At 50.9% G+C, this 21523-nt stretch overlaps 1 protein-coding gene across 1 annotated transcript in view; it reads right to left on the bottom strand.

Moving 5' to 3' along the window:
- Positions 1-21523, bottom strand: part of SLC7A14 (solute carrier family 7 member 14) — a 34267-nt gene continuing 12744 nt past the window's right edge. The window contains exons 2-8 of the mRNA XM_055817612.1: positions 19609-20008; positions 13095-13331; positions 12132-12349; positions 10045-10191; positions 8731-8939; positions 7299-8176; positions 1-4856 (exon numbers count right to left, since the gene is read on the bottom strand). Coding sequence (XP_055673587.1) covers positions 4534-4856; positions 7299-8176; positions 8731-8939; positions 10045-10191; positions 12132-12349; positions 13095-13331; positions 19609-19912 — 2316 coding nt within the window. The 5' untranslated portion in view covers positions 19913-20008 and the 3' untranslated portion in view covers positions 1-4533. The remainder of the gene's footprint in view (positions 4857-7298; positions 8177-8730; positions 8940-10044; positions 10192-12131; positions 12350-13094; positions 13332-19608; positions 20009-21523) is intronic.

The following is a 21523-nucleotide window of genomic DNA, read 5'->3' as shown; positions in this document are numbered from 1 at the left end:
CCTTGGCATGGAGGTGGTGCTCCCTGATGCCCCAGTGGAGCTCTCCCCAGCTCTACCAGGACCAGCTACTGCTCCCAGTGATGGGGAGCGTGCTGGCAGCCTCCCCACTCCCCAAATAACAGGAATAACAGGAGGGAGCCCATGCACACCCCGAAGTGGAGAGGTGGCTGCAGCCCCGTGAGCAATGCCTGCCTCCCTGTGGCCCCGGTGCCCATGCAGGGGGGTGACAGCACCGTGACACCCCAGTCACCCCACGGAAAGGTGGGTGCCACCAGCACTGCGAGCAGATGGGAAGACGTTGGTGCTGCCTAGAGCTTCACACTGCAACAGTCAACCTGTGGTCATTGGCTTTAGTTTGGGGTTTTCTTTGTATTTTTTTATTGTGCAAACTGATAACCATTTTTTTTCCACAACAGTGCAAGTAAATACCAAAGTCAGCCCACGGAAAAGGATCTTCTACAAAGGAAATTTTGCAGCACTTATGGCAAGGTTTGTTCATCTCTAGCTTTGATTTAGCATTGAAAAAATATCGGACCTTCAGGTACTGATTGGCTTAACAAAATTTACATGGGAAAGTTTTCTTCTGTTTATTTTTTTGGTTTGGTCTTTCATTTCAAAGGTTTACATTACTATGGAAACTGATACTAAGACACATCTGTCTCTGGCTTTCTTTAGAAATCCCTTAGTTCCTGTTTGATTTTTAAATGTAAAGGCACACAATAAAGCTTTATGCATTTATTAAAATATACAGATTTTGGTAAATTTAGATTTTTTTTTCTTAGTATCTTGATAATATATATATAATATGTATAGTAGTCAATAACACAATCATTTGAAAATAAAAATCACTCCATAACATATCTGCATATTTTTTTCTTTCTCATGACACACTACAAGATCCCATTGTACAGTGCACCAATGGGCTTCTGGAAACCACAAACAAAAACCAAAACAAAACAACCCAATAGAACAAACTTTTTAACAAATACACCGATTTCATACCAGAACTGCAGAGAATTGTTACACCAGAAAGTACCATCTGCAAAAAAAAGCAAGATATACATCAGAAAGACCGAACAAAACAAAATGAAGATCATTTACAAGCTGGATTTACAACATCCCACGTCGTTCAGGGAGTGATTTCTCTGCTGTGTGGAGGAATGCCGGCGTGCTGGGCCTCACACCAAGTGGTTGTAACCGTGCGGAGTGAATCTGTGGAGGGACCGAGACCGTACAGAGTCCAGCTGGAAGGGCAGAGGTATTGATGCTCCGTCTGTATCATGCATTGGGCTCCCCGGGGTCCCTCCCAGCGGAGGGCGGTCAGGCTGAAGGGCTCTGTGCCTCTCACCGGTGGCGGGAGCGGGATGCACACGTTCTGCCCATGTCCTCCCGATGGCTCAGGGGTGTGAGAACCTCCCTGAGGGCACCCAGGGGGAAAGGCTGCATTTTGGGGTTATAGCAAAACAAGCACTTGTGCCTCCTCCCAGCATCCGAAGCTGCCCCCCGGGGCCAGCGGTGCCCAGAGGCGGTGGGCACGCCAGAACATTTTGGCTTTGGCAGCTTCTGCTTGTGCCCGTTGAAGACCCTGACACCTGCTACAAGGGAAGCGTGCATCTCCCAGATGGAGGCTGAACCCGCGTGTCCCCCAGGCACTGCCACCTGGCGCAGGGTGGGGACACCCCGCTTCAAAGCCACCTCCCTGGGCACCGGCCGCCGGCAAACCCAGGCAAGACCCAACCTGTGGCTCAACCACCTTCTCCTTACACACCTCTGAAAGGTGGGATATGGTGGCCTTGGGAGAAAGATCCGGCTCCCACTCCCCAACACGGCGAGGGCTGATGGCAGCCCATCTGCATCAGATGGTGCCGTGGCATCAAATGCTGTTTCCCAGTGGTCTTGGGGACGTGGCACAGCCGCCCTGCCCCAGCACTTCCGTGGGAAGGGGAAGGAGGGTGGGAACAGGAGCAGCCAAAGGGCTTCATTTGATGCATGGTTCCAACCGAGAGGTTCCTACTGACACCAAAGAGCAAGGGATCAAGCCCTCGTCAAATTATACGGCATAACTAGAGCAGACATGACAACAGACACTGGTACTGGTAACTGCTCTGCAGCGAGAGATTAAGGCTGCAGAAGGAATAACAGGCTTCGATTCGACAGGGTACTGGGGCAGGAGGTCGTGGTTCGGCAGATGCCCAAGTACCGTGCAGAAGCAGAACGAAGACTACCTTGGCTATGGTAAGTACAAGAGCTGGTAGGAATTTAGCGTTAATCTTTCTCCCTGAAAATGTAAAGCCAGACCTGCGAGGTGCCATCTCTCTTGGGTACTTCTAAGGCATCAAGGGTGGGAGCGGCCAAGCGTGAGTGAGAGGTGACTTTCGCGAGAGGCACTCGGCACCGCCAGGAAGGTTTCCTGAGCTGGCCCGTCAGCGGTGTGCACATTGCAAACAGCTTTTCAGTGGGACATACTTGGGATTTCTGCTTGTAGAAGTGTGGTAGGGGCAGGCAGCGGGAGGGGATGCTAGATCAAAGCTTCCAGGTCCTTCTGCCAAATCCTTGCTCCCATCCTGAAGCCCTGGCAGAGGCCAAACTTCCCTTGACTTGCCTGGGGTGCTCTGGATTAAGATCTGCAGAATCAGATGCTCTTTTCCACTGGGAAAAGGACTGTAGTTTGTCACCATTTGGGACAGGAGCTGCAGGGAAACTTCTGCAGCCACGGGCAGAGCCTCTCCGTCGAGCCCTTGAGCGCCGGGACCGACGGGGACAGGCATGGGTCCAGGCACTCTCAGCACGCAGCAACCCGCTTGCCTGCAGAGGATGCCAGGCAGGCTCCATGCTGTGTTTTGGGGAGCTGAGCCTCATCCAGTGAACCAAAGGGTTAATGGTTCTCAGCATCATATGTTGCAAATCCTTCCTCATGCCCCTACCAATGTTAAATTGTCCCCTAGAGCGCCAGCATCAGCCCCTGGTATTGGGGGCTGTCTGGGCTGCTCCAGGGGAGCCCTGGGGATGGATCCAGCTGCAGCCTTTGGAGGAGGATGGGTGTCACTGTCTGATGGGGTTTTCCCTTCATTATTATTTATTTATTTAAAAAGATGTTCCTCCATTGCAGTGTTTTATACTATGCATGTTGGTGATGGGCTCCAGAGCTGGACCTGCTGTCAGCACAGCTGCCCTCCGTGCTGCGGGAGACGGTGGCTGCCACCAAACCCCATCACCACCGATGCTGCTGCAGGGATGCTGGTGGCAGGGAACGTTCCGTCACTGCTGGGGGTCAGAGCCATGCTTGGGCTATACTGAAAGGTTTAACTATGAGAAACACCCACCTGCCGACCGGCTCTGCCCTGCGAGCCACCAGCTCTGTTTGGTTTCAAACTGAAATACCGACACTTATAGAACAAGCAGTGTTTCAGTGTTTTTCATACAGCATCCACCAAGCCAGGGTCAGAAGCAGAGAAAATGGTACAAGGTGGAGACAGCAGCAGGGAGGGAGATTTCAGCAGCTGAGTCCTTTCCTTTTGCCACACACGGCCCAGCCCTGCCGAGACACGGCTGACCTGTGGATGATGCGGTTCTGCAGGGCTATGGATGCGTTCCTGAAGCACTCAGGCCAGAGTGAGCACTGGAATGTGCCCACCACAGTGAGGGAATTGCAGCACAGTCACTTTTGTAGAAGACACAATGTGGTGGAAACAATGCCCAGCCTCAGAGATGCTCAGAGAAACGGTGTGTGGTCCTCATTGACCTCTTGCACAAGGTGGGTTGGGCCAAGAGTGGGTCACAGCTCTTGCTGTGACCAGCATTGGGACCACGCTCCCAACTGCACGTTCCAGATGCTCGGCCATGCTGGGACCTCAAGGTTTGATTGAGACAGGAACTAATTTTGAATCACAGTATTTGGGTTGCCTGGGGATGGACACGGGGGGTAGCACTGCTGTGTGCACCAAGTGCCTTTGCTCCAGAATGGGCCATGGAAATGCTCTGTGATGGGACCAGCATCTCTGGATCCACCTCTGAGTGACTCCCTCAAAAGGGGTTTGTCCATCTCCATTTCGTACCTACCTACCTGTCTGTCCCTCTGGCTCAGCTGTTACTCCTAGGTGGTTCAAAGGAAAAAAACACACATGCTAAGAAAGTGCCAAAAATCTAAGAGTGGCATCCCACCGTTGTGGCCATTGGGTGGACGTTCCCCAGGGACAACTTGTGTCATCCCCTCACACAGTTCCTTCCACCTCCCAACACCCTCCCAGTTTGGCACATCTCCCACTCCACCACCTCCACCAGTGTGGCTGGTGCCAGGAGATCAGCCTGCGCCGGGGCATCAGCCAGCATTCAGCACAGCGAGACCTGACCGGTGGAGTGGGACGGGCCACGAGTGTGTTTGGTTTGGGGTCAACGGCAGTTGCAGAGCGTGTCCCGAGAACCAGAGGAGAGCGGGGTGGTGGTGGAGGACCCAGGGAGGATGGGGCAGGACGGGGGAGCCACAGGGACCTTTCCTCATTGCCTGGGTGGTGCGGTGCCCCGCTGCCTGCCCCACTACTCAGGCGAGTAGTCCAACTCGTCGTTGGCGATGAGAGCCTCTGACGGCGGTTTGTGCCTGCCTTTGCTTTTCGACCTGCTACTCGTCCGATGGCTTTCCTTTGCTCCCGCCATTTGCTGGTACGAGAGGGCCTTGTCCTCAGAGGGGTCCCAGCCCGGGTAGCCCTCACCCTCAGTGGCGTAGGAGAAGCTGTCGTCCACAGAGAAAGGGTCGACGTCCACGTCATAGCGCTGGTATGTGCTCTGATGGAGGGCCTCCTCCCGGGCGCTGATCTCCAGCGTGCTGTTCCACATCCCGTAGCCAAAGTAGATGAGCAGACCTGTGGTGGGTGAGAGGGAGAGTGTTGGACCCCAGCCACCCGCACCAGCCCCGTGTTCCCACATACAACATCACTACAAACACGCCATGCCCCAGCGATGCCCACGCCGGGCGTGGGTCGGGGATGCAGCCCAGCTCAGCACCAGCCTCCTCCCACCCAGCGCCGGCTGGCTTCAGCCGATGCGCGATAAGCCTAAGTAAATATTCCCATATTTTTTAAGCTAGTGCACGGTGCAGTTGATGTCTGCTCTTCGAAGCTGCTGAGTTTGTGTTGTCGGACTGCCAGCTGTGACCCAAGGGCTATATGTTTTAAACATCAGCTGGGATGCTGCTGCCACATGACAGTGCCATCTGCATCTTCCATGGGACAGCGGCTCCCAGCAGACAGACGTGTGGAGGCTCCTGAGTGCCAACAGCCCCCACGCTTCCACCCGGTTGCCCTCCCGGCTACCCTTTTCTCTCTGAAGTTTTCTCATGCTCTCAGTCTCTCTCCTGCTGGTGTTCACAGCCACGTGTGCCCAGGGGTTGTAAGGATGAGTGTACTCCGTACTAAAACAGCTCTGAAACCCTGTTCTCCTCCCTGCGGGGTTTTTGTTTCATCTTCCCCCGCTAGCCCTACCTGATCTCACCCTCCTGCACCAACGCTTTCCCCAGAGGCAAATGCATCTCGTTTCCAGTGGGTCCTGGGATTAAACTACCCCAGAGGTGTGCATAGAGAAACCCAGACTTCACATCCCGTGGACTGGCCACAAGGAACTTGTGAGGTTAAATCCAGAGTCTGTGTGGCAGGACCACACACGTCTGCTAGAGAAATAAATGGGATGTGCCTCCCCCAACAGGCAAGCAGCCATGGATGGGGCTGGTGGAGCGCATCACACCTTAATGGAGCGGCTTAATTGAGTCATTGCAATTGCTGGCAGCTGAAGAGATATTAGATGCACCCACAGGAGAAAGTATTTAATCACAGCAGATAAAGTTGCTGCTTTGGAGTCATCTTTGCTTGTGGGTGGGAAGGATTCCCCTGGATTTGCAGCTTCACCTATTGCCTTTGAGGGTCAAAAAAAAACCCCAAGCGTGTCTTCTTCAGCCCCAAGAGTGAACGTAGCAGCTACTGCCCAACAGGTTGGCCTGGCGTTTGGGGAGTTGCAGAGTTGGAGTTTTGCTATGGGACCTCAGTCATGCAGGACTGGCTCAGGATAACTACAGCCCTCACCCCAAAGCAAAAGGAGGAATGGTAAAATGGAGCAAAAATGTGGTAGCAGCCCCCACAAAGGAAACCGTGAGACTACTCTAAACTCTCTGAGACACCAGAGAGAGATCCAAGGTCTGTTTGTGTCATCTCCTGGCTCTTCCAACTGAGCTCAAACGTCTACAAATGGCAGAAGGCACCTGAGAAAAGCATGAAGGCTGGTGAGCCGGTGTGGTGGCCCATGCCTGCCCACCCCTGCTCCAGGAGGAGTGATTCCTGCCTTTACGGGAGGTGGCAGCTGACTGTGACCTTCGCATCAATCCTCATTCTCTTTCCTCAGACCCTTCTGCCTCTCAACCCAGGACCCTGATGCCTGCTCTCAAAGGGAAGGGCTGCTGGTGGGATATTTGGCCAGGAATGGTCCTTTTGGGTGCTGACACCATGCTCAGTGTCTGTTGTCTGCAACTGGGGCTCCTGTGGGCTGCTGCAATGTATATGTTTACCCATAGGGTTATTATTTCTCTGAAGAGTCCTTGGTTTTGGTATTGTCTTGTTGCTTCAGTTCTTTATAGTCCAGACTTGGGAGCCTTCAGGAGGAGCTATGAGAGCTTCTCTGTTTCTCTTGGGTTTGTGGACTAAGCAGGTTGCAATGTAAAGCAAAGGGAAACTGTGGGTGTGCCGGGCTCCTGGCCTAAATATGGCCAAAAAAAAGTCCACAACTAAGTCTGTGAGTCCTGAGATCTCCCTGCCACAAAGCTAAGGGCTCAGACCAAGAAAAGGAGATAAGAGTCCACAGATCCCTTGGCTCTGTCTCTCCCAGGGCTGTTGGGGTTGGGCAGCTCTGGGCTTTGGAAACGCAGCGCTGAGATTTTGGTGTGGGCTGCTGAAGAGCTCAAGTGGGTGAAATAGCAGGAAAGCAGGCACATTTCTGTAGGAAACCTGCCTGTGAGGCAATTTCCAGAACCCACCTACTTTGCATCAAAAGACTCATCAAAACAGTCACCTTTGCAAGGAGCAGTTTACTTTCATCAAAGTGACATTTTCTGGAGGTGTGATTTTCCATTTAGCTGTGGTTTGAGGGCTTGAATAACCGAGGTTTCCAAGAACTTCAGGATGACAAGGGGCAAACACAAAGGACTGGGTATGTCCCAGCTGAAGAAGCATCAGCCTAAGCACTCTAATTAGGGAAGTTATTATTAACACCCTTGCAAGAGTGTCAGTTAAAAAATTAAAATAAATGAATCTGGGACTCACCCACAAAACACCAGACGGCAAATCGGATCCACGTGACTGTGGAGAGCTTCAGCATGAGATAGATGTTCACCAGCATAGCGAAGGCAGGGACGAAGGGCAGGCAAGGTGCCATGTAGGGCAGCTTCTTGGGGTTTTCCGGCTGCTGCAAGATCACAAACACCAGCACGACGATCAGCAGGACCATCAGCACGACAAGGAGGACAGCCCACCAGCTCTGTTCAGAGATGTAGTCTGCCCCGAAAATGATGAAGGAGCAGAAGATGACCATCAGGACGAAGAGCAGGAGCACGCAGGTGGTGACGGTGTGGCCGGTGGCCGCCGTGGGGCGGTCCATTTTCCCCGGCAGTCCGAGGTGGATGCGCATGGTGTAGTAGCGAGGGCCGATCAACTTCTTCAGCTTGATGAGGTAGATGTTCTCAGACTCATCTGCCTCTATCCCTGAGGTCATGTCGACTGTGCCGTAATTGGGGTGATTCACGTTGTAGGTGGATTTATCTGATTTCCCAATTAGCATCTCGTTATCCCCCAGCGATGGCAGATTTTTGGCCCCACACGTGTTGGTCGGTGGACCGGTGAACTCTTCTCCTTCGCTCCCTGGGGAGCAAGCTTCCTTCTCACAGTCGGCCAGGATGCCCTCCTTCTTCTTGGTGTGCTCCTCAGAAAGGAATTTGACGAAGCCGTCGATGTCGCTCTCGGGCTGGTATCGGAGGAGCAGGACGCAGACGGAGACCAGCGTGTAGGCGAGCAGCGTGCCGATGGACATCATTTCTATCAGGTCTCGCAGGCTGACCAGCAAGGAGAGCAAAGCTGCGAGGAATCCAGAGACAATACAAGCCACTACGGGAGTTTCCGTGTAAGAACTGACGTGGGACAAAAATCTGGAGTGTGAAACAGTCGCAGAAAGTTAGAATTGCAGATCGCAGTGGTTCCCTGTTGCAATAACCCTTACCTGGCTGGAGGGGCCAGGCTCAGAGCTGTGATCCCTTCGGCTCTTACTGCTTTTTGGAGCTTAGACTCGTGACAGCTGGGGACTGGAAATACTGCTGAGGCTGGATCTGGAGTTAAATCTAGGTCTAACCAGCTCTGGAATGGGCACTTGGACACTTGCAAATAAGTGCCAAGGGTTTACACATGTAAGCTGCTCTCCTTTGCGCATAACTCTTGAATTAAACACCCATGCTTTCATGAGCTGGACCCCTAGGCACCAGCACCAAATGAGACACTTTTGCATAGGCCACTCCTGACTTTCTCCCTCCAGGATTTTGCTTTGGTGCATGCCCCATTCTGCAAGCATGGAGTCTGTGGGCACCCACTGCTCCCTGCAGTGACGGTACTGGGCTGCCGAGGCACAGCACGGACCCCATCCCCCCAGCACACCTCCCCTCTGGGTCCCAAGGGGGCAAAAATAAATGCCAGCAGGGGCACAACTGACCTGAAGAGCAACCCGTCACCAGCCATGGCGTAAATGACTCTGGGCATTGGGAAGAGGGAGCCCAGCAAGCTGACAGTCAGGCCGGCCACAGACCCAATGGCAACGATGAACTTGGCTGCATGGAAGCCATGGGCCACAAACATTTCCATCAGTGGAGACTCAGTGTCGATGGCATCATAGGGCACCATCAGCGTGAGGATGATGCTCACCTGGGGGAGGCGAGAGGAGCAGGACACAGGTGTCAGCAGCAGCTCCAGGGGCTGCTGGGGACCTGCAGGGTGCGGGGGCTGCTTCTGAAGGGTAGAAAGCCAAAAAATGTCATTTTTGATTGGGACTGTATCTCTGTGTCCCCTGCGGAGGGCATATAAAGTGCTGGAGGTAAGGTCCATACATGCTTTGCTGTGGGGTGGTTAATCCAGGGGAATGCGGGGCCTTGGTCTCTGCCATCCAAAGGCAAGAAGGTGGCACCTTGCACCTTGCTGCAGTGGTGATGCTGGAGGCTGTGGGGCTCGGTGGGGTTAGGGATGCTCGTGCTGGCCATGTTCCTGTGTGGGGACAGTGCTGCCCTGAGTCACACACGCCCCATGGGACAGACCCACACTCCCAGATGGCATTGCTTAGGGCAACACCCTGATCCTATCTGAGCCAAAGAGATGCTGGTTTCGAGGGGAGCCCACCACGCTGCAGGAGAGGCAGTGAGTGAGTTTCTTTGGAACAATCACAACAATAATTTTTTTCTCCTTTGTGATTCAATTTTGCTCTTTTACAGGGAAAATCCCTGAGTACAGGCGTGCATTTATTGGGGTGCAGAGCAGCTGAATATCTCGCATGGCCACCCCTGCCCATCCTTCCTTTCACATGGACCCTCTCCCATATCTCCAGCAGAGGCAGTGCTGCTTTTCCCAAAAACACAAAGAAAAGTTGCTGCAAGGCTGGATGTAAAAATAGGTGTGGGTGGGCATGAGGTATCAGTCAAAACCCAGCTGCCATCACCCCCCTGCAGCCGGCAGAAGGATCTCGGCAGGGTGACCAGAGCCTGGGGACAGGCTGGGCTGGGGCCGAGGGGAGCCTCGGCAGGACGGTGCGGTCACACGAAGCACAGCTGGTGTCTCGGCTCCCACCAAAGAAAGGGCCCTTGTCCAAGCATCTGAGCGTCAGACTGGCACCCTGGCTCATGGGGCAGGGGAGCCACGCAGATGCCCAGAAGGGACGTGCTATATATAGATACTGATTTTTTAGATATGTGTGTATATATATATATATATGCATTAATATATATTTATGTACATTTATGTATGTATAACCAGTACTTACGGACACGTATGCTGTCAAGCATGTGACAAGGGAGGCCGTGATGGCGTAGGGGATGGAGGTGTTTGGGTTCTTTGCTTCTTCTCCCGTGGTAGCGATGATGTCGAAGCCGATGAAGGCATAGAAACACGTTGCAGCCCCTTTGAGCACCTGCGTGGAAGATGGAGTGCCTGAGTGCCAGGAGGGGGTCTGGCACCCAGCCAGGGATGGGGAACTCCACAAAACATGAAGGAGCCCAGTTCTGCCTTGCCTGAGCTAAAGGGTGAGCAGGGGCAGGTCAGGGGTGCACACACAGAGCTGGGCATTCCCACGTAGGGACAGACCCTGGGAGCACCCACAACTCAGAGATCTGGTCTTGGGAAAAGATTTTAACGTGTGGTCTGAGTCACTGGAGGCATCTGCAGCTTGCTCATGGTGCACCATGACCCTGTGCCTGCGCGGTGCTCGATCTGCTGGGAGATCCTGGTGGCAACAGGGGAGACAATCAGCCAGTTTCAGGTTTGCTTTCACAATTCACCGCCCCAAATCTGTTTATATATTAGTAGGGATCTGGAGCATGTTTACACGTTCCATCTTATCCAGATGTCTCATGTGGCAGCAAGATCCGCTAGCAGAGGAAGCAGAAGAGAGCAGCCACAGTCAGATGTGTGCCGCTTTCCAAACAACTTCTGTTTTGCTTGGAAGCTGCCGACAGGTTAGGAGCACACGCTGGAGCACTTGGATGAGGATTTATTTGTACTGTTTAGTTATTTTTTAAAGCGATTTTTTAAAACATACGATATTAGCAAGGACATTAATATGAAAGAAACACTGAAGCAGGGTAAAAACTGTGTGGCTGAGTGAGCTAATTTGCCGTTGTGAAACACTCGCATGCATCTAGCTAGCTAGCTGGGTACCACGTGTCCATCACACCTGTCATCTCAGCTGTCTACTGATGGAGCACACAGTAAAACTCACCTCTTTTGGGGGACTACCTGTAATTATCTTTTCTAATTATCCCCCATGCTTCTGGGGAGCTCATGTCTGTGGTGTGGTGAATTTACTTTTACAAACAATTTGGGAGACGAACAAGCAGCTGAAAATGATGGGAAGACCCTATCAGTTTTGATGTGTTTTGGATATGTATGTTTTAAAACTATGGGGTTTTTTTTGCCAGGAGGTATTTGGTGAGTTGAATTGGAGAAAAACAGCTATTTTCTACTTTCTCCTTTCCATTTCTATTGTATGGCATAGAAAGCCAAGAACAATCCAAAGGTAAATACAACCTCTGCTCTCAAATAAGCCTCAGTGCTCCTCTCCTCATTGTTGTTCCCTGGCAGAGAGTTACTGATTTACTGAAGGGAGGTGCAAGGACTGTATGGCAGCTCGGGACCCTTTCGATAATCAGGATTCTTGGTTTACTTTACTTTCTTGCTTATTTTTCTGCACAAAACCCCGATGGAGTCAAGCAGTGTAAATCTGAGAAATTATCTTGGGTTTAGGCCAGCTGAGATATTTTCAGTCTCTGTTCATCCTTGGATAAAAACCAGTGCAAGCAAGCTAAAAAAGCCAAATATGTCCAAATTCTCAGTAAGCTTTGAGGGAACATCCATAAAATAAGTACTGGCAGGTGGCATTATGAAGTGCTCAAAACAAATGCTTGAGAACATTGTTGTTGAAAACCAGCCAACACAAGTATTTCCCCCTCCGCAGAGGCTGAGCGAGCTCCTCCTGAGCGCCCTGTCTCAGGTGGCCACTGCATTTTGCTCCATTGCCCGGCAATGAGCGGCATTTCCTAGGGGAGGGACCCACGCGGAGTTTGGCTCTCCAGGAGGACGTTTTGGAAAAGTTTATTCTAAGAGGTGGCAGGAGATACAGGCAAAGCATTGCCATACTCCTTGGGTTTGGTTTGGTGGAGTGAGGGGGTCTGGATCCAAGTCTGCAGTGCTGGAAGCTGAAGGTCCCTGGCCAAAGTCCAGCTGGGTTTAGCAGGGTTGAGATTTGGGGAGTGCTGTGGAAGTAGGGTGCGTATAGCACGGGCAGAGACGAGTGTGTGGCAGCTGGGTGGCACCGCTTAGGTCTGTGTGTCCCTCCGTGCACCCAGGACTTACCCCCGGCCATCCAAACGGCAGGAATTGCCCTTCAGACCAGTTGTCACCCTTGACATAGAAGAGACCGGCAATCATGATGAAGATCCAGACTGCCAGGTTAATGATGTTGAGCACGTTGTTCAGCCCCACTGAGTTCTTCACCCCCATGGCCACGATGATGGTGACGACGACAGCAATGACCAGAGCAAGAAGGTCAGGGTACGACTCCTCTCCTTTCCCTAGGTAAGAGAAAAGAGGTGTCTAACTCTCCAACCACAGCTGTGCACCCCAGAAACTCTGCGGGGACCTTGGCAGAACTGCTCGGTCTCATTGCAAAGGTGGTGTCCAGGTGCCCCTGCCTCCGCTAGCTCAAATTGTTTTATTAAGGTGATAAATCTTGATGCCTCAAGACACTGTTTGGAGTCTGGGGAGGGCAGCAAACAAATGACCGGGTCCCAATTTACAAAACATGTATCTGCCAAGTAGTAATTAAAAATTAATTAAACAGTAAGTTTTCATGCCATGGGTGCAGGACAGCTAGCTGTTTACCTTACTGGTAGGAACTATGAAGTATTGCTGGAACTGCTGGTTATACAGAACCACCAGAGCCCTGAGTTCCTACATGGAGTAGTGCAGGCACCGGCTTGTACCCTCTAACAAGGCTCTGCGTGTGCCTTACCGGGACCGAGCAGAGCACCCGCACTGGGTGAAGTGCCCCCATGCTGTCGTTAGCTTCTGACATTCAACTAGTTTTTCTGGATGCTTACTCTGCTAAACACCAGCTCATCCCGACGGGGTTCCAAGGTATTGTGTACCCCATCCCCCTTAATCCTGTCTGTGAACCAGACGGCAAAGGCAAAGTACCAGAGGCAGATGGATGGTAAATAATGAATGAAGCTTAATACTCATGTCTGATTTTTTATGAGCTTCCAGTTACTTTTCAGGCCCTAATTAGTGCAGGCAGCTACACATGGCATGACGCACCTAGCCCGTTCAACGTCCCAACGCTGTTGATCATCCAGCGGCTGATGGTGTGGTTGGCCAGCGAGTCGAACATGCTGCTGAGGGCGCTGGCACCCGCGGCCGTGCCGATCAGGTACTCCAGGATGAGGTTCCAGCCGATGAAGAACGCCACGAACTCCCCCACTGTCACGTAGCTGTAGGTGTAGGCAGAGCCTGTGGTCTTGGGAACCCGCACGCCAAACTCAGCGTAGCAAACACCTGTTTAGAAAAATACAAAGTAACATAAGGAAAATGTGCTTGGAAAAGGAAAAAGTAAAACTGCCTTGGTCCCACCTGCCTGGAGGTGCCAGGGGGTACCTAGGGCTGTGGCCACCATCATGAGCCCAGAGACATCGCAGGGGGCAATGGTGACCCTCCTTCTCCAGTTGCTTGGCTTAAAAACCAGCCCGTTTTCCCATTAAGATGAAGCTGTGATTGTTTGTTTGTTTGTTTTTCCTGAGGATACGCAGTTCAAACTAGCCAACCCTTTACAGCCTGTTGTAGAAGAGCCTTCTCACAGGTGCATGCCTCTGATGGCCAGCTGCAGCCCCCAAAAACCAAAGCTGGGGGGGAATTCATGCACAGGGAGCAGAACTGGGCAGCGCCGGTGGTGCGGTCCTTGGGGCCCTGTTTCCTTGCAGTAGCTTTGACAGTGATAGATACCTCTCCTTCCCCATCCAACAGTGACACCATAATGTGATTTTTGCCATTTTTCCTGGGATTTTATCGAATGCTTTGTTTGTGGTATCAGTATTTTGACAAGCTCCCAGCACTTTTGGCTGCAGAAACCATCACAGCCCTGGGGTTTGCCAGGCAAAGGTGGTTACAGTGAGACCTGCCAGGGAACAGTGTTTGGGTTTCTCCAAAGCACCGTGGGGCACAAGGAGGTCAGGAATGGTTATAGTCATTGCATGGGATCCATGCAAGATGCCACAGGAGGGCTCACACAAGGCTACACCTCTCCCTGCCCCGGCTGTGCAATCTCCAGATGCCTATCTCGGGTCATTGCTGTGCAGATCCAGGCACCAGCACTCAGGCACCAGGCATTGCTCTCATTCCTACTGTTGTAAGAGGAGTTTGAAGCCATCTTACATAGAGAATGTAAGTTATTTTAACACTTTAAAATATTACATAGAAGTCCCATTCTGAAGAGCACTTGCAAAACTGACCTTGTAGAAGAAGAAAAGCAAGAAGTATTTAACTGGAACTGTTTGGGAGGAGATTTCAGTGGACTTTCTTTCCAAACTCCTTGTGTACTTACTGTGTCAGGATACTTTTCAATAAAACCCTGACCCTGACACATTGTTGTCTTAAAACAACCATTAGCTTTTATTTAAGAGGAACTGATGGACTTAGTGGTAAACTACCCAAATATTAGAACAAGTGCTGGAACGACGCGCTGTGTCCTGCGTGTTTAGCACTGATTAAGCCCCTGCCCTAAAGACCCCTGTTCAGCTCATAGGAGTTAATGGGTTAGGGCTGTTATTATCATTGTGTAAACACGCAGTAATTATTATGGAGTTCTTTATCAGCTGCTATTCTCTATTTAGAAGATAATAATTGCTTCAAATTTGTGATCAGTTCAGTATAGAGAGAAGAAATGTTACAAGGTCACCACTCTTACTGTAGGTGCAGTTTTTTACACAGCACAAACACAGAACTATTGAACCCCTAGGCTGAATTTAGTGGTGCTTCTTTTCTTGGTATTAGAGGTTTCTTATATTCCGTTCACTAACTTGCATGCACGATGCTGGCAGTGCTTTGCAACAGGACCCTTCACAACTCGATTTCTGTAAAGCAGACCCAACTGCAGGAGCGGCAAGACATCCCCACCATCCAGCCCTACAGACAGTCATTATTCAAAGCTGATGAAAAATGCATGTGCTCGGCAAAGGCAAGACATTCACCGATAACTAGAGGCCTGAATGATTTATGAAACAGGTGCTCTGATAGGGACAAGTATCTAGTTTCTCTCTTTGATGGCCTTAAAAATCATATAATCTTTCTTGGAGGCAGCTCTGCTTTTAGCCAATGACAAGATAAGGATACAGGATGATAATGGCAGACCAAAGACATTAATATGTATAAAATGTTTGTGTTTTCAATTACTCTATTAGGATCCCAGAACAGAAGAGTAATCTTCCACTGTGCATCAGGTCCAGCAATACGTTGTGGATATTTGCATTAGGTATCAGCATATATTAAGAAAATAAACTGCTTTTTATCATAGCATGTGATGCAAGACCTGCTGTCCATCCCTGACTGCAAGTGGATGTATTTGGTGGCATTAATCACATCACTTTGCTTTGCGGTGCTGCAAGTCCTCCATCAGAAACTGATTCACAGCCCTTCCCTCTCTGCTTAAAGAGGAAGTTAATATCATAATTTATTTGGGTGCAAATTTTATCTGGGTGCAAATAGTAGTTTATTAGGGCACAGATTTTATCTCACTAATTTCTGCTGCATCAGTAGTGTATTTTTTATTTTTACTATTATTATTGTTAGTGGTGGTGGTGGTAGTGGTGTTTTAATAAAACTGCAACACAAAACTGTGTTACCCAGTTACTTCTCGGTGTCCCTGGTGCCCAAGCATCTCACCCCCTGGCAGCCGGGGAGATGCATCTCTCCTGGTGCTTCGGCTCCGGGGCTGCAGGCGGAGGCTAGGCACAGCCTCCCCAACATAACTTTTTGAATTTGGAGATGAATTTCTTTTTTTGCCTCCAGTAAAGAGTGTTCACAAGTTTCTGTTGAAAATAAACCAACACAGTGGCTGCTGTGGAAGGCAATCTTTTCAGACAACCATTTCTTTTCCTTGAATATCAGCTATACTGTGTAATTGATTTGACAGTCACTACACTGGTGTAATTATAGTTATTGACCTTATTCAGGAGGACATAAACACAGCTGAGTGGTTTGGTCCATGACATTGTCCCTTCCAAGATCCCATCTACAAAACTCCATTTGTCAGATTTAATTGACCTCTCCATTCTCTGGTTTATGCTGTCTGAAGGTAGGAGGTGAGGTCACCAGCAGCTTTGCAGACAGTGCCAGTATGTCAGGATTAGTGTTGATGTTTCTGTGTTAGCGGTGGCTTGGGGTCACACTGGGCACCCTGACCTGCCTGCTGGGGGCTTTTGCTGGTGAGTAGTGCCTCGGCGGGGCAGGGACCGTGAAGTCCCCACTGGCTTCAACCCCCAAACCCCAGCGCTGCAACAGCTGCTGGGCAGCACAACCGGTGGCACGAGGACCTGGTGCAAGCACCGCAGCTCGGGGCACCCTCGTGGCTGCTGCTTTGCTTTGGTGTCCCAGTGCAGTGGTGGCCATGGTGTGGATGCTGACCTCCCACTGCTGCCTGGCATGAGGCCACACAGGGACCATGAGACATCCCACAGGGCACTGGCTCGGTGTGAGTGACGTTTCAGGTGAAACAAGCCTTTGGGGAGGGCTTTCAGCACCGCTGGAGGTAGCACCAGTAAATTCATGCTACCATACAAGAAATCCAAAGGGATGGTCCTTCGTTAACCAAAAGCAGCCAATTTATTGAGGCAGATGTACAGCAAAATCCTATTTTCAGCAAGCCACTGAGCCCATGCACTGTGTTTCATGACCACTGTGTGCAGATATATAAAAGGCAGCTCAATAAAGAAAGTTTCCTTAGAAAAAGGACTCCTATCTCTCTGCAGCACCACCCAAGCAGGTCATCGTCAGCTGCAGCTGCAGCCCCTCATCCCAGACCTTATCCTGCAGCCAGGCTGCACCTGAGGCATGTGCTCAGCTCTACCCTGCTCCATCACATCCTGGATGCTGCTGAGCCTGCTCCCACGTGGGTACCAGGTAAGAGTATGGCAATGCGCTCCAACGTGGCATGGCTTGGCGCTTCAAATCCCTGCTAAGAGTTTCTGCTGTTGCAGAGCTGTTCCCATGGGAGAGAGAAAGTCTCTTCTTCCCTTGCACAGCCTGGCACCAAAGACTGCGGGTTTGTGTGGTGGGGGAAACTATCCCATACTGGTGACCATGGTGGGGCAGGATCTGACCCTTGCCTGAGCTGGCAGTGAGGGGTTTGCACACTGTGATCAACACGGTATAGGAAAGGAGATCACCAAAGGGAGAAGCAGTGGCTGGTCGAGAAGGTAATGGGGCTGGGTAAGATGGAAGCTGCTGATTTTTGCTGAGGAAGGGCTTTGGTGAGATTTGGGAGTGGGAGCGAGGAATGCCAGCAGTCACAGCTGATGGAGGGAGCCTGCGGTGTCCCCTGTGCTGGGGGCTTTATGGAGGGAAGTTGGGCAAGCATTTCTGTTTGAGAGCTGAATAAAAGGCCTTCCAGTGATTGATCTCACTTAATTTATCAGTTTAATTGATTATAATGTCTCTAATATGTCAGTAAGTACCCTGATGAGGCACATGTTGCTTAAACCTAGGGAAGGCATAACTGGAATTTGTTGGGTAGATGAAACTGAAAAAAGCCCTGTCCTAAACCAGGCTAAAGAGTGCAAAGAGATTCTCCACCAGCAGGACCTGTCTGGCAGGGCTTCCCCGTGATCATCTCCCAAGGGAGCTAAATTGCTTTCTGGAAAAGTTTTTTTTTTAAAGCCAAAACCCTCCTGAGCTCACTTTGCAGGCAGTGGGATCTGATTTGGTGATCTGTGATGCACCAAGGGAGAATGAGTGATCTAATGGTCCCATCTGGCCTTAAAACTGTGAGAAGCTCCTTAAAACCTGTCTGTGCAAGTTTGCCCAAGCTCATTGCCCCACACGCCAGGAGTGACCATGATGTGAGAGCTGAGATCACGTCCCCGACGAGTCTGATAGCCCATCCAGCTCCCAAACCCATGCTTGGTTTTACTTGCCAAAAATGTGTTGCTGTTATAAACAACAGCAGTGTCAATGATGAGGCGAGAAAGCAGCCAAAGAGACTATCAAAATACCCCATCCCTTGCAAAACACTTTCCCAAGACTACAAAAGCAAGGCAAGATGAAAGCTGAGTGGGAAGCGGCGCAGGCTCCCGTGGGTGAAGGCAGGAGGAGGTCCCTGCTGTGGGGCAGGGATCGCGTCTGGGGTGAAAAAGCCCCTTTTGGAGGACAGGGTGTTTTTGTTAGATGAGACCCACCCAAGCTCCGTTTGCTCTTGGTTTGCATCACGGGCAGCAAAACCCTTGCAGAGGAGAGAAAGCAGGCAGTGGGAAAGGATAGTCACTAATGCTATCTACCGCCTCAGTTTAAAAATGGACGTTTTGCTTCATCTGTTGTGTTAGGATCTCAAATAACCGTTGGATCTTATTGCGCCTGCTCAGCTCTTGTTCTGGGCTGAATCAGTGGTAGAATGTGTCCAAGCAGCCTTGTCAGCCTGGTGTTCAACTAAGGAACAGGGAGGCAGGGCAGCCTGTGTGGCTGTCCCCAGCCAGCATCACTGGGCTCTTTCCCTGGCACAGCTTTGGAGAGTGTGGCCCATCCTCGTGCTGTGCCAGGGCTGTGCCTCTGGGCTGCAGGGGTTTTGGAGGCTCAAACTTGCACATGTTTTGGCAGGATCTCCATGGAGGTGCTCCATGGAGTAGCACTGCAACCTCTATGGAGAGAGCATGATGTGCTTCCACCTCCTCCTACAAAAATCCAGAGACCTGGAAGGCTGAGCTGGGTCATTTAGCAGTGTTTGCTGTTCCTGTTGTCTATCAAAGTCCTTTGCCATTTACTCAAGTTTTCTTATCCAGCCCACGGATAAAAGCTGGATACCAGACTGACACAGCATGCAAAGTCCTCCGAGCAGGGAGAGCAGGAACATCGCAGCACCGTGTTAGCACTGATCTGGAAAGGACAAATGCCAGCAGTACTGGCTTCATGTGGAAACCACAGCTTGAGCCATATGCTCAGCTGGGTTCCTACGGAGGAGATGGAATTCACCAGCTTTTCACTAAAATACATAATTCCTCTCTCCACTTTTGTTTGTTGGGACTTTTGTTTGGAAATTCAGAGAGCGATCCTGCATGAATAGGAGCCAATAAAATCAACTCCAAAACTAATTGAGGAATCTTGTAACTGTCAGCAACGTCACAAGAGAAGAAGCCGGCCCTGGCGCTACCCAAGCCACCGGCATCTTTCCTGTCAAAACAGGGTTTCCCACAAGCCACGTTTGCTCTTGCTCCAGTGCTGTGGCTTGGCCGTGCTCTTTGCCTGGGGCTCCGTCTGCCAAACTCTCAACTGTTTCAAAATACATTGACCACAGGCTCCATCCGTGGGGAAGCCATCAGCAGCTCTTTGGGGTCATTATGCTTGGGTTGGTGGCTCCCAGTACAAGGTTTGGTCTGATACTAGGGCAACGAGGGACAGTGCACCCCATCAGATGGGTAAGCCCAGTGTGAAAGGGATTTTTAGTCTATGGAGAAGTTGTTACTTTCTTGTAGCTTCTGCTGCTGAGCGTGGGTCCTGCCAGGTGTTTACCCATGAATGGAGCCAGAGGATGCACGAGATGGCCCATTACTCAAACTCCACCCACATGACTCACCTGACAAGATGGAGGCAACAGCAGCGATGATGAAAGAAACGATGACCCCGGGCCCCGCCATCTCCTTGGCCACCAGGCCGGACACCACGTACATGCCGGTGCCCACGCAGCTCCCGACGCCAAGGGAGATGAGGTCAAGGGTGGTGAGGACCTTGGCCAGCCGGGTGCCCTGGGCAGCCGTGGTCCCCGTGCCCTCCAGCATCGACTCCACGGGCTTGGTGCGCAGGATGCGGGCACGCAGGGCATGGCCCGCCACCCCCCAGGGCACCCGCCGTGGGTCCAGGCGTGAGAAGAAGCTGCTCATGGCTGGTGCTGGGCTCCGTGGAGGTGGGTCACAGATGGCTTTGGCAGCACCCACTCAGGGCTGCGGCTGCATCTCCCTCCTGCGCTGGTGGCCTGGCTGCAAAAGAGGGGCACACAGTTTTTAACTGCAATAGCAAAGAGGGATGTGTTCCATGTGGAGGAACTGGAAAGGGCACCTGAGCCAGTTTCTGGCTGGATCCCAGTGCTGGGTGAGCCCTGGTAGCCAAGGGGAGCTTTGCCTTCTCCAGTGCTGCTGCTCTGGAGAAATTTTTGTCCATCCCAATTGTTTTATACAACAGAGATGCTCTGCCCCCCTTTGTTTGTCTGTGTGGTTTTAGCCCCAGTAAACACAGCCCCATAAGGAGCAAGAAGATGACAACCTTCAAGTGCTACCAAAAGCGATGATGGCTATGTATAACAGTGAGGTGTTGGTGGCCACCGTGGCACATTGGGCGCTTGTGGAGACCAAGCCCAACTCCAAGCTCAGCACCATCACAGCATGTTCCAGCAGCAGGGATGCTCCCACTGGCATTGCGTGTCAGCCCACCATCACTGTGCTGGGCCATGCAGGGACCTTCTGTGGGACATCACTGTGCTCCACCTGCGCTGTAAAAAATCTGGGACCTTAGCTCCACTCCTATATCCAGTGTGTTGAGATCGCTGCCAGGCTGTGCCTGGCTATGGGCTGTGATCACCATGGATTGGCCCTTACAAGGACAGGTGATAATTTTTTTTGTTATTTATTTTGGTGCTATAGCCAGGGAGCTGTAAGAATAAACTTCTGAACTGGTTGTTTTTAATTTTTGGATGCTGCCATCATCCTGGTGAACCCTGCAGGAGAAAGTTTTTAAAGGTGCTGCTTGTTCAGGTCCCAGTGAATCGTGTGGGTTAAATGAGCCCTTGGAGTGGTTTCTTCATTCAATTTATCGCTTCATTTTTGTAGTCATTGGAATACATTTTAGGAACTTTTTTTTTTTTTTTCAATTAAGAAATGTGGTTTTTATGATGTAATGGCAACACGCTTTGGGGTCTGGCTTCTGCATAGCTAGGGCGAGCCGGGACAGGAGCGCGGCGGCAGCAGTGCCGCAGCCCCTCGAGAGCCAGTGGCCGACAGCATAGCCAGCTGCAGCCATTTTTAAATACTTCTGAATCCTCCTGCCTGAACCCATCTGCTCTAGGGTTGTCTTAAAAATATGAAAATATCTTGGTTTTCTCTTTCTCTGTGCTTTTTCATTCTAAGCCATATTCTCAAGAACTACTTGCCTGCTGCTGCTTCCCCCCCTCCCTTTTTGCTGTTCTTCAGCAAACGGTGTAGTTCTCAGGCGAGCTGCTGATACCAGCAGCAGTGACTTCCTAGTGACAAGTGATGACCTCTTGATTTTGAGCAAAATAACAAGAATTGACAATCTCTGCATGTTAATATAAAGGAACAGGTAACATAGTTTATTAATATTAATTTTAACCAGGCAGCTCCTTTCCTGTTATTACAGAAATATTCTTTTAATTGCCCTGATGACAAAACAATTATTTTTCCATCTTTACATCCAAAACAAATTACATTGTGTCTGTCAGGCAGCCTTGTGTGGCTGGAGTTTATTAAATAAAACACAGC

The sequence above is a fragment of the Falco peregrinus genome, chromosome 12 (assembly GCF_023634155.1).
Source record: "Falco peregrinus isolate bFalPer1 chromosome 12, bFalPer1.pri, whole genome shotgun sequence".
Taxonomy (NCBI): Eukaryota; Metazoa; Chordata; class Aves; order Falconiformes; family Falconidae; genus Falco; species Falco peregrinus.
Note: the sequence above shows the minus strand (reverse complement) of the source record. Positions and strands in the feature narration are given on the sequence as shown.